This window comes from Jaculus jaculus, chromosome 15 (genome assembly GCF_020740685.1).
Source record: "Jaculus jaculus isolate mJacJac1 chromosome 15, mJacJac1.mat.Y.cur, whole genome shotgun sequence".
Lineage (NCBI taxonomy): Eukaryota > Metazoa > Chordata > Mammalia > Rodentia > Dipodidae > Jaculus > Jaculus jaculus.
The window spans coordinates 65,804,122-65,817,571 of NC_059116.1; the positions used below are offsets into that span (position 1 = coordinate 65,804,122).

Sequence of the window (13,450 nt, forward strand, 5' to 3'; positions counted from 1 at the left end):
AAGAAAAAAATGACATAAAGGGCTATTGCCAGAAGTATCAGGAATCATCACTCCTAACTGAATACCTGAATGCCATGGGTGGGCAAAAGTTCCATAATGCCCGTAAAAAAAATTCTTGATTTCTTAAAAATTGGAGGAAGACTTTTTTTTTTTCCCATGGATATCTTCTAGGGAAAATGTTGCAAGATACGATTTTTTTCAAGGCTAATTTGCCTTTTTGTCTTAAGCTCTGTCCTTTTCTACAAATGAGTCTCCTATGCCCTCCCTCTTCATAGCTAGGGAGGATCCTTCAAAATTCCTAGCAGGCAGCCCAGCCTGGTGGAGCGATGGGAGGGGAGGGGAGGGAGGGAGGGAGAGAGGGAGGAAGGCAGAGAGGTAGAGGATGTCTACATGTGGTGCCGGCTGGGAGATCAGAGTGCTAACAGAAGAGGAGGCTTAATTCCACGTCGCTCCTAAGTATTAACTCCACGGGGAGCCGAGCGTGCAGCGCACTTGGAGAGGAAAAGTAGATCTGGGGAAGGTCTAAGGGTCAGTTCCTAAGTGACTTCCGAGGGCATCTGCTGATCTCCAGTGACAGCCTGGGCAGACTCGACTCTCTCCCTCCCAGACACTTGCTTTGGCAGGAGGGACACACCTTTCTGCAGGAAGAAAATCACCGACCAAATTGCAGGCAAGCGGTAGGTTGTGACATTCAGCATGTTTATGCAGCAGAATTCCTGAGAGATGCAGGGGGTGGGGTGTTGGTCGGGCTGGCTGATTTATCTGCAGTAGGGAATGTTTTATTTTAATTGTCAGTTCCAAGAATTGTTGCCTAGGCTGAGGTAGCTGTGAAAAACGCTGTGTTCCGAGCTTGGGCATTTGTACTGGATGTGGATTGTGTGTCTGTGCGGCTTAGAGATGCCAAGGAGAGCTCACCTTTAAATAACCTGCAGCTTCCTATGTTCCTCCTCCTGTCTTGTATTTTCCCCTTCCTAACACAGTTCCCACCTCATCTTCTCAGCCTCCCTCTGCTCTCCTCCCCACCCCCGTGGGAAATGGGGCCTAGCTTCACCTTGAGCCTTTTGCCCCCTAAGTCTGGATTTCCGGCTGATTTGCTGTAGGTGCCGGTGGGTGCCCTGGGCCCTGGCAGACTGATTCAGCAGCAACAACCTTGCATGGGAGTCGCAACCGGAGACCATGGCAGTGCAGCTGGTGCCGGACTCCGCTCTCAGCCTGCTGATGGTGAGTGAGCCGCTCCGGGAAGGAGGTGGGGCCGAGCGGCGTCCACTCCAGCCTCTGCGCCGGGGCTGCCGCGAACCGCTGCGTCCGCTGCAGGACTGCAGACATGTTCAGCGAACGTGGGCTGGCTCGTGCCTCATTTGCGAGCTGCGGTGCAAGGATTTCTTGGGTCAGAGGATTAGCATGACTAAGCATTCACCGCGAAAAGAGGCCGATTCGCCTCGCCGTTTAGAAACTTGTTGCTGAACGCTATGTGCAGAGATGTGCTTGCAAACAGGTGCTAAGGGATCCTCAGAATAGATTGCGGAGATGCCTGTCTTTCTGGGTGCTGGGCAGCCTTTGCCTCTGGTCTTTAGGGTTTAAATTCAAAGAATCATGCTTGTTGGTTTGTTTTATTTCTTTTCATGGCAAGTGCTTTTTTTTTTTTTTTTTTTTTTTTTTTTCCCCCTAGAGACTGATTGAGTAGTATGGTCCTCCCAGAGGCCCACGTGCCTGTTCAGATTTCCCTAGAGAACGTAGGGAGGTTTGCCGTGGCTACTGACTGAACTGGAGCAAACTCCTCTCCACCCATGCTGATGGGGAGACCCTGGCAGGCTTTGCTTAGGCATGTACCATTTCTAAGTGTGAGCTGCTGGCCTACTTTAGAACTTTGATTTTATTTTGTCTCCCTGCTAAAACGAACACGCTGCTCTTTGTGCTTTCAAGCCAACAAGGGCAGTGGACAGTGACGTCGTCTTGTAACCCCATTGGCTTTTGGCTTGACCCTGAATTCAGCTGCTTCTGTTGTTCAGGATCCCTCTCCCTTCTCCTCTGCCTCCCCAGTCGCTCCTGGGCCAGACAACGCTGCCCCCGGAAGTAGCTTGCATCAGCTTGGCGTGGGAATGTTCCTGACCCCGACACAGGAGAGTTTGAGCAGGGCCTAAGTGCTTCTGCTGTATTGATCTGTGTTTGCCCACTGAGACGGGGAAGGGCAGCTTGGGTGTGTGTGTGGAGGGGGTTGTTTGGGAGGAGTGGCCAATGGGAACCTGCCTCTGCGGTGGAGAGCCACGTCCCATTAAGATGTTAACAGGTATCCTGCTGCTTTGTTAGTCAAAACGACACTTCTCTACAGAGTCACTTGAACCACCTGAAATTGCCTGGACATCTGACTCCACGAAGGGAGAGGGAGTCAAAAGAATGCAAGTCTTTTCTATAGAAATTACACTTTTCCCAACTTCCCTCCTCACTAGTGTTACTGTGTGTTCTGCTGTGCCCCTTTGGTCAGATAAGTGCATGGGCAGGACTCTGACTGTGTGGCATTGCCATGCAGTTCCTGCGAGGAGTGGACAGCTGCCAAGGACATTGGGGTCTGGGTTATGTGTACAACAACACAAGCACGTACACTCATATGTGTGCATGCCCCCATATACCATCTAATGTAGCTTAATAGATATAAATCCTGCAGTATGTTTATATACAGAAAAAAAATTTTGCTGGGAAATAGCTTTGCAGGGAGAATTGGACCTGCCCCTCTTTGTTTTTGTACTGAACATCCCTTGGTGCTTAGAGATGTATGTTTTCACACCAAGGACCCTTGGCACCCAAGCAGAATACATCTCAGCATCCCTGATAGGCTGTCCTTACCATGGGCACACACTCAGCCTCCCAAGTACTATGATTGTTGTCCCAGGTGTCTCTTTAGCTCAGCTTATTCTTCTTTCCTTCCGCCCAGATTAGAGGATTGAGAACTCCTCTCTCGGAAGCCAAGAAAGTAGCTCTTGACACTATGATAGACCATTCGATTAGAGCCCCCTGGAGCACCGTGTGGACTCAGAGTCCCTGCACATTTTCTGGTTCATGTTTGGTTCAAGGAAATTTCCCTCTGTGGACTTCAGTGCTTTTTGCTTTTGTAAGAGTAAATCCCAAAGTAATTGCTTCCCTGACATGTTACATGATGAGTCTCAAAGTTTATAGCAAGTGGGAGAGAAAAGACTGGAGGAAAAGAGGCATGGAGCTTCTTTGGCTGTGAGTTCAGACAGGAAGCTGTAAGCATCATTACATAGTAGCTCATTAATCATCCAATCAACTCTCAATGTTTATCCAGTGTCTGCGCACTGGGGAGGGCAGAATGGTGGAATAACAAGAGCCAGAGTTCATAAATTCACAGTTTGTGAGGAGGGCAATACCAACTTGCCTGAGTGCCGTTCTGATTCGGGCTAAAGGGTAACTGGGGAGGGCATCTGCCATGGTCCTTGTGTTTGACTAAGGTGGCAGTCATGGGTATATTCAGTTTAGATGCAAATGATACTGAACAGAATATGTTTATTTGGCTCTGGAAGCAGCTAGAATCTGGAGGATTGAAGCACTTGAATTCTGTCTCCAGCTTTGCCACTTATGAGGTAATCTGGGGCACGCTACTTCCTCTCTGTGGCTCCCAATTATGACATTGGCTTAGAGGGTCGTACTAATCTCTAGGGTCTTTTTCAGCTCTACCAGATGCAGTCTCCAGGGATGCAGTCCAGGACAGGGCCCCTAGGCAGCTAACTTGAATGCTTTATTTAGCGTTATGTCCTCATTTCCAACCAAGCCCACGAATAGCGTTGCTTTTAGAATAGTGAGATTTGTTCCCACCCATGTGACTTTTCTGCCAGAACAAGTATGTTTTGTATGATGAAGTGAAATAGATGACCATTGGATTTGTTCACATCATGCTGTCAAGAATTTTAACCTATGATTTACTTTGTTAAATCACAGCCAGCGATCTTGGGGCAGTGTCTAAAGTACCTTTCCGAAATTGGTATAGGTCATTTTGGAGGGATCCCGAGTTGTGTGAGCTTGATTCTTTCAATGAAGTTAGCAGGTGGGAGTGACAGGTGCCCGTGAAAATTGGAGCCCCAGAAATGGCAGTGGAAAAGTAGAATTAGAGAGGAGATAGGCTGTGCTGGTGGAGATTCCCTCATGTGCATGAAAAGCCCACCTCCCCATCTTTGCAGGAATCCTCATGAGCAAAACAAGACACTGTTCTGTTCTCTCTCCCACGCAAGTGGAAGCCTTCAGCTGCATATGACTAATTGTAGAGCAGGCCGTGTGTCATTTGTTAAAGTCACAGGGATTTAGAAACGCTGCAAAGGCTGAAACATGCCAGAGACAGGGATTTTTTATTTTGTCACCGCATTCATTTATATTCTTACTGACTGACTTGCTTAGAGTGTTTTTTTAATATATATTTATTGACAACTTCTATACTTACAGACAAAATCCATGGCATTTCCCTCCTCTCCCCTGATTTCCCCTTCATAACTCTGCTCTCTGTCATATCCCCTCCCTCTCTCCATTAGTCTATCTTTTAATTTAATGTCATAATCTTTTATTTCCTATTATGAGGGTCTTGTGTGGACATTGCTAGGCACTGTGAGGTCTTGGATATCGAGGCCAATTTCTGTCTGGACAGTTGTATATAAGGAGTGGTGCCCTTCCTTTGGCTCTTACATTCTTTCTGCCACCTCTTCCACAATGGACCCTGAGCCTTGGAGGATGTGAGATGTTTCAGTGCTGGACACTCCTCCATCCCTTCTTCTCAGCACTATGTTGCCTTTTGGGTCATCTCAGTGGTCATCACCCTCTGAAAGGAGAAGCTTCTCTAACCAGCAGTGAGATTAGTATTAATATATGAATATGAACATTAAGTTTAGTGCTTTCAGGGCAATTTGGTGAGAGTGATATATGCATTTATGCAGAGAGCAGGCTTTATACTCCTAAGGCTCATGACCTCCCCTGCCATAGGCTTTTGATTAGGTTTTCAGTACCAGGCATGTATTCCCTCCCATAGAGCAGGCCTTTAGCCCAATTAGAGAGCAGTTGGTTTCCCCCAGAGCAGTCATGCCACTATTGCACTTGTTCAGTCATTTGACCTGTGTGGCCAAACTTGAGGCTTCTAGTGTCCACTGTTTTCACTGCTGATGACTTCTGTCTCCCATAAGGCTGCATACAGTGCAACTTTTTCCAGGTTTCAGTTGGCTGGGATACAGGGAGAAGGTTTTTCTGCTCAGCCCCAACTTGATTTCTCAGTGACTTTGCAGCTCAGGCATGTGAAGTCTTCAGCAATAGGGTCTTACTATCTCTTTGTCATAGGAAACCAAGGGCCTGGGCCTCTGATACTGATTTTTGGTTCTAGCTCTCACACAAGTCTACACTAAAATAGATGGTATTTCTATATAGCCCAGGCTGGCCTGGAAGGTTTTTTAAAAATATATTTTATTTATTTAAGAGAAAGAGAGAGACAAAGAGATGAGAGAGAGAGAGAGAGAGAGAGAGAGAGAGAGAGAGGGAGGGAGGGAGGGAGGGAGAGAGGGAGAGAGGGAAAGGGAGAGAAAGTAGAGAGAGAGAGAATGAGCATGCCAGGTCCTCCAGCCACTTCAAACAAACTCCAGATGATGCAACCCCTTGTGCGTCTGGCTTACATAGATCCTGGAGAATAGAACTGGGATCCTTTGGCTTTATAGGCAAACACCTTAACTGCTAAGCCATCTCTTGGCCTGGGAGTTTTTATCCTCCTGCCTCTACTTCCAAAGTGATGGGATTACAGGTATTCTCCCATTATACCTCATTTGTAAGACATTATATAATTTTAAAATATATTTGTTTATTTGAGAGAGAGAATGAGAGAGAGAGAGAGAGAGAGAGAGAGAGAATGGGTACACCAGTGCCTCTTGCCCATGCACATGAACTCCAGATGCATGTGTCACATTGTACATTACATGTGTACTAAGGAATCAATCCCAGGCTGGCAGGTTTTGCAAGCCAGCACCTGTAGCCTCTGAGTCATCTCTCCTGCTCCTCAATCACTAATTTTGTTCACCTAGAATAGAGATGTATCATCAAGGAACCATTAAAGTAGTATCATGCTGTTTTGTATTTTAGATTCTAAAAGCTCATTACTTTGTGACAGGCAGATTAAAATAGTTTTTAGGGTAAGAATGGTGATTTGATATGTAACAAATAATGCAAAATGTGCTTTTCTATGAAAATTTTTTACATACATCACCTCATTTAATCTTTTCTTTTTTAAAACTTTATTTATTTATTTATTTATTTGTAAGTGGAGGAGGGAACAAGAGAGAGGGGGGATGGGCACACCAGGGCCTTTTGCCACTGCAAAATGTGGCACTATGCAACAGGCTTTATGTGGGTACTTGGGAATTAAAGTGGGGCTGATAGGCTTTGCAAACAAGCGCCTTTAGCCACTGAGCTATCTCTTATCTCTCGTCTCTCCAGCCCACATTTAGTCCATGACTCTCTATTTGAGACATAAAATATGTTTACATCAGTAAAGGACTCATATTTTCAATGTTTCATTCTCTTAGATTGTATTTCTAGGTTACTGTCTGGAGTCGAGTTTAACAATAGAGAAATTTAATGTCTAAATAGTCCACAAGTCAGAGAAATGGTGGGTGATTCTTTCATAAGTGGAGGATGTGAATTAGATGATCCAGAAGGATCTTTCCATTCTAAAAAATTGATTTGCAGATGCCTGTACTTCTTTCGAATACACTAGTTCCCTGGACTGTTTCGGATAGACAGATAAATTCTAACTGATAATATAGTATTTTAACTCTCTCAATTCATTTCATTACATATTCTTTCCTCAGCCATTTTCCTAGTTGGATATTTTTATTTTAAAATATATATTTATTTATTTAAGAAAGACAAATAGGCAGGGAGAGAGAGAGAAAGAGAATAGGTGCTCCAGGGCCTCCAGCCACTGCAAACAGGCTCCAGATGTATGCGACCCTTGTGCATCTAGATGGCTTATGTGAGTCCTGAAGAATTGAACCTGGGTCCTGTGGCTTTACAGACAAACACCTTAACTGCTAAGCTATCTCTCCAGCCCGTATATTTTTCTTTTTGAATAAACAATAGATATTTCATGCGAGTCAGTAACTGGCCTTGTTAAACTATTAGTTGAAATGAACAAATAGGATGGTAGTCCCTGGGGACTAGAATGCAGTGTCCCTAGATGAGAAATGTCCAGGGCAATACCAGAGCATCCCGTGAGAATTAAAATGAGGCAGCACATAACTCATCACCAAGGGAACCCAGGATGGGGCTCAGGGTTCAGAGGTTCTGGATGCACTCAGAGTAGACGGACCAGTTCTTGAAGCTTAGGTAAAATATCAAGTGATCAAGGCTTTCAAAGTGATTGTTATACAATTGAAAAAATGACATTGATGATCTTTATAGAAATTGAGAGGATAATAATGATATGGTAATATTAAAAGTCTTTGACTATGGAGGTGGCTCAATGGGTAAAGACCTCTTGCTGTGTAAGCATGAGGACCCGAGTTGGATCACTACCACCCACATAACAAGCAGCCATTGCCATGCATGCCTGAACCCCCATTGCTGGCCGTGGGCAGAGTCAGGAGGATCATTGGAGCTCACCGCTCGGCCAGCCTAACCACAAAACAGTTAAAGCTCCGGGTTCAGTGTGAGCCCGCCTCAAGGAAACAAGAGGGAAAAGTGAGGGGCCTGTACACATGTGGGCACATGGTGTGCACACACATGCATGCACACCACAGACTGACATGAAGTAAAAATTAAAGTCTGGCCATCTAAACACAGGGTTCTGAAAGTTTTAGTATAAGATAGAGCTGATTATTTTTGTTTTTTTGGTTTATTTTTATTTACTTATTTGAGAGTGACAGACAGAGAAAGAGGGAGAGAGAGAGAGAGAGAGAGAGAAAGAGAGAGAGAGAGGGAGAGAGGGAGAGAGAGAGAATGGGCACGCCAGGGCCTCCAGCCACTGCAGACGAATTCCAGATGCGTGTGCCCCCTTGTCCATCTGGCTAACGTGGGATCTGGGGAATGGAACCTCAAACTGGGGTCCTTAGTCTTCACAGGCAAGTGCTTAACCGTTAAGCCATCTCTCCAGCCCTATAGAGCTGATTAGTAATGTCACTTATCTTTCTGCTGTATTTAAAGTAGGATAATTGTCAAACTGTCTTTGGAAATTATGATGTCATTTTTAGGTCTACATCAGCAGCTAAAATTCTCCTTAATTTCAGTTATCCACTTTCTGTGGTAGAGCATGCATCTAAATTCATGATATTAATGAATTAATTTTTTTCTAGTTAATGTACAAAGGGATTTCAGATTTTAGTTTTCTTTTTATTTTATTTATCCATTTTGAGAGAGAAAAGAGAGGAGAGAGAGAGAGAGAGACAGAGAGAGAGAATGGGTGTACCAGGGCATCCAACCTCTGCAAATGACCTCCAGATGCATGCACCCCCTTGTGCATCTGGCTTACATGGGTCCTGGAGAACTGAACCTAGGCTTCATAGGCAAGTATCTTAACCACTAAGCCATCTCTCCAGCCCAGATTTTCTATAAAATTTGAGTTTATAAGTTTAAACAACTGAGAGTAGCTCAAAGTAGCAACATTTGCAAAAGCAAACTTTTTTACTTATATAACTGGGAAGGGGGTGTCCCAGGGATGAAATGGCACCAGGAGAGGTTGGATGGAGGAGTTGGAGTAATGGCACTGAATCCTGCATTTTTGTGACTGTCAAGTCTTAACTCTGCTTCTGTCTGAGATGACCTGGGTGTCTGGCAGGGTGTATCACAGAAGTAGCTCTAGGGTTACTTGTTCTAAGGGTTTTAATGAACATAGTGAAGCAGGATTCTCCTTACCCGGTCATAGCTCTTATGCTTTCTTTGGCCCTCTTGGATAATAGGCTTGTCCTAGATCAATTACTGGGTCCAGAGATGGGAATATCTGGTCAGGCAAGTTGGTTTCTATGACTAAACCAATTGAAAGGAGGAAGAACATCAGTTGGTTGGTAACTACTCAAATCACATGGGTTGGGAAGATAAGCTTCCAAAAGGAGAAGGATTATTTTATCACAAGTGGGGAGTTGGCAAAGCAAGGACAAAAAATACTCATTAAAGAGGTCTTTGCACCTCAGACACCATAACAGGGCTTGTATAAAACTAGAGAGATGAACTGGAGGGATTGCTTGGTGGTTAAGGCATTTGCCTGCAAAGCCAAAGGACCCAGGTTCTGTTCCCCAGGACCCATGTTAACCAGATGCACAAAGGGGTGCACATGTCTGGAGTTCATCTGCAGTGGCTGGAGGCCCTGGTGCACCCATTCTCTCTCCCCCCGCTCTTTCTCTGTCAAATAAATAATAAAATAAAAAATAAAAACTAGAGAGAAAGCATCAGTGAATCCTAACCGTGGGTCCAGTTTCCATGCAAATAAATATATTTGAAAAAACCCAATTGCCTGAATGGTTTTGCTAGGTGGAATGAGTCTAACAGTCTGTAAAATGAGACAGTAATTACCACTGAAGATTTGAGACAATTCAATGAGCTATGTACATAAAGTGTTCTTGGCCCAAAGCAAATGCAAAATAAGTATTAGTAAGTCCTGGCTGTATCTTAATCTGACATGAAATGGCTGTATGTCTACTCATTTGAACCTACCTCAGTGGGTTCCTATATGAGCCAAATTCAATTCCATTTTTTTTCAAAAAGGAAGAAAATGTCCAATTATCTCTTGGCACCCCAGTCTCCCAACGAGTGGCCAATGATTTTTGAAAAATTGATGTTCCCAGGGCCACGCATGCCATTAAGTTCATGCACAGATTCAAATTTACATCCCTGTCTTAAATAGCTAACAAAATTTCCTTCCCCTCTGAAGGAAGATGACTAAAATATGGACACCAATATGTTCTCTCTGGCAAATGTAAAATGCATGCCTCTTGGCCTGCTACACATGATGTGGTGGTTATAAGTGCATCTTCGTTAAAAATTAATTGCACAGCCTCTTTACAAAGCTTAAAAGTGGCTTGGAGAGCATATGTTGTGAGCACAGGTAGCAAATTCTCATTGAAATCTGTGCCAGACAAAGAAGTCTAATGGAACATATGGTATTTAGTCTGCTTGTAATCAAAGGTCCTGGAAGCACGTTTAACTAAGACCATGTGGTACATACCAAGTGAGGAAGACTGAATTCCAATGTCAAGGTAACATTGGCTTGCAACTCATGGTGAATTGTAATGAATGTTCTTTATAACCCTGGATATTGAAATCTTAGTCTCACAGTCTAGACCCAGAGAAGCAATTTCCTGAATGGGAGGTTCAATTCATCTCCCCAAGCAACGTCATATACACTGTGATATCAAGTATTATCTGTGCATTAATGATTTCCAAATCATAACTTTGCACAGGCCTGGCCTCCAAGGTCCTGAGGACTACAGAGCCAAATATTTATTGATCTATCATTTTGCTTACCCACAAGGAACTCAAATTCAGCTCATGCCCCCTGGCCCCTAAAGGAGATTTCCCATCACCCTGTTCTCTGTATTTTTGCTGGGTTAGTGGTGGTTGACAAGGACCCACCTTTGGCTCCTTGCCATCTCTTATCCATGGGGTCCCATTGGTCTCAGGCTTTGCGGCTTCTTCTTTCTCAAGTTCTCTCTATTCAGGCCCCCCCTCCCACTCTCCTCCCTCTCCTATAGTGCCTGCACTGCCTTACACCTGTCTTCCTGCTTCTACTTTCTTTGCACTAGTATCAGTTCAAAGAGCCTTTTTTCCCCCAAAGGCATACTTACAACATGAAGGTCTCTGATGTCCACCTGAAATTTTCCAACAATACCTCTTTGTACCTGAGAATGGACCTCAAGTTTCTAATATTTCACCTCAGCCACTTAATGATATTGTTTCTTTCGACTTTGTGCAGCTTTGTTGCTTCTCATATTGATCCCTCAGAATTCATCTTTTAACAGGGGTGACTTTGGTCATGCAGTGCTTTGTGATGGGGAGATGGTCTGATGAATGGTCAGGCAATTGGTCATTGTGTGAGCATCATGTGCATAATGCAGTGATGGAAGTTCACATGGGCTACAGCAGGCAGCCACCACGTAACCCAGATCACTGTGTTACAGTCATTTAAAAACGTATGTAGGAATGTACTCTAAAATAAAGATGAAATGTATAGTGTAGTAAATGCACAAACCAGTAACATAGCTGTTGCTATTGTTATCAAGAAGAAGGGATAGTACCTCATTGCATGTGCTATATTTGTGTGTGCATGTGTGTATGTGTGCACATGTGTGTGTGTGTGTGTGTGTATTATGTGTGGTATGGAGTGCATTTGGATAACATATGCATATGTGTGTGCAGATGCCAATGCCCTATGTGCACATGAGCACTGGTTAGAGGAGCTGTCAGGTGTCTTCCTCTATTGCTGTTCTTGAGTCTCTTAATTGACTGGAACTAGCATTGTTTTCACTCAGGCTGGCTGATCAGCAAGCCCCAGTGATTCTCTGACCTCTCCCCCCCATAGATCTTCAGTTACAGGTATACATGGTCACCCAAAGATTTTTTAAAACTTTTTTTATTGAAAACATCCATACATATGCAAACTATACCCTTCACACTACCTTCCATTTTTTTCCCTCTGCTATGCCTCCTCTGCTGAATCCTTTCTTCCCAGCTAGACCTTCTTCTATTTTTTTAAACAATTTTTATGATCTAAATACATTCTACGTTTTATGTGGGTGCTGGAAAGAACGTAGTTGGCCTCAGGCTCTTTTAAGCCTCATGCTTGCATGGCAAGCACTGTTACCCACTGGGCCATTTCCCCAGTCCCACACTATATACATTTGTACAGCTGCTCTTACAGTAGATTTGATTATGTGGCATCATTACAAACATTAAGTAATACATCATACTGAATTAGAGGGCCCGTAATGTCATTGGCAACAAGAATTTTTCATCTCTTCTATAATCTTATAGAATCATTGTTATTTAAGTACTCCTTTGTTGATCAAAATGTTACATGGCACACGATTGTATATATCCTACGAAGGGCAGGCTAGCTCAAAACTGTCAACTTAGTAATAGATGCATTTTTATTATTTCTATTATTGTTACATAATACTTAATGTGTATCTGGAATTAGAACTGGAATTAGAGAAAATGCTTAGATAGCACCATACAGTAGGAGAAGTAACCCCATATCAAAGACTAGGGTAACTGGTTGCTGGTAGGAAAATGTCCAGAAAGTAAGATCTAGAGATCTAGTCTCTCTAACTTGTGGAGGAGGAAAATGACACAGCCATTTTAAAGAGTATACAGAGTTAAGATTGGGGAGGGAAGAGAAAGAGCATCTTCCCACAGGAAAGCTGAGGGCAGACATGAGCTGAGGGCAGAGTCCTGTGTGAGGGAGGGATCAGCAGAGGGACTACTGGGATGAATGAACATGAGGGTCTGTACTGGGGGATGGAAGTTCCTGGGATCAGTGAGTTGGAACCAGGTGAACGGCCACATGGTGAGGACCTGAACTGGATCCATGGGGAACGAGGAGACTATGGATTCTTGGGAGAGACTGATTTCATTGATGAAGGGCTCATGAAGTTTGTTCTGAAAGTGAAATGCACTTGGAGAGAAGTAGAAGAAGGAGAAGGTACAGTCAATGGCTGGGACTTGTGGGTGGGGAAAAGGAGTGATATGAGAGGAAAGGGGATAAATTCCAGAATATTCCATGGGGCAACTGCCCTATAATGCATTCATGCCAGTGGACCTTGCACAGGTAGGAACTGGCTGAGACTTCTGCGTACTAGTGATGGTTCTGGAGGGAGCGTGTCAGGCCGTGCACGAAGGTGACACGGAAAAGTGCGAGTCAGCAAAGAACAGGTTGGGATTGGTTTAGCATCGCCAAGTTGAAGATGCTAAGTTCCTCAGGGGATTTTCTGGCAGAGATTGGTGGTAGGCAAGTGCTAGTATGTGCTTCAGCAGGCCAGTGATTAGCTTTGCGATGCAGACAGGTCTATGGTGACAACTGGGGCACGGAAATCCAAATGAAGTGTCCTGGAGAGGGACAGGCAAGCCAAGCCTGGATGGGGAGCATGGAAATGGTATGCTCAGGAGAGATTATTTTTTAATTTTTATTTATTTATTTGAGAGAGAGAGAAAGAGAGAGAGAGAGAGAGAATGGGTGTGTGCCAGGGCCTCCAGCCACTGCAAACAAACTCCAGACACACATGAGACCTTGTGGGCTTATATTGGTCCTGGGGAATTGATCCTTGAGCCAGGGTCCTTAGGCTTCATAGGCAAGCACTTTACCACTAAGCCATCTCTCTAGCCCTCAGAGAGAGATTTTATCACCTCACAATGTAAGTAGCATCTGAGGGACATCAGATGTGGACTTGACATTGCAAATGATGCTCCTTACATCAAATGTACAGCT

General features: G+C 44.2%; 1 protein-coding gene across 1 annotated transcript in view; it reads left to right on the forward strand.

The window, feature by feature from the left end:
* Positions 1–373: 373 nt before the first annotated feature.
* The window catches only part of Frmd4a (FERM domain containing 4A), a 705,918-nt gene continuing 692,841 nt past the window's right edge, over positions 374–13,450 (forward strand). Inside the window, exons 1-2 of the mRNA XM_045135267.1 lie at positions 374–677; positions 1,101–1,221. Coding sequence (XP_044991202.1) covers positions 1,177–1,221 — 45 coding nt within the window. The 5' untranslated portion in view covers positions 374–677; positions 1,101–1,176. The remainder of the gene's footprint in view (positions 678–1,100; positions 1,222–13,450) is intronic.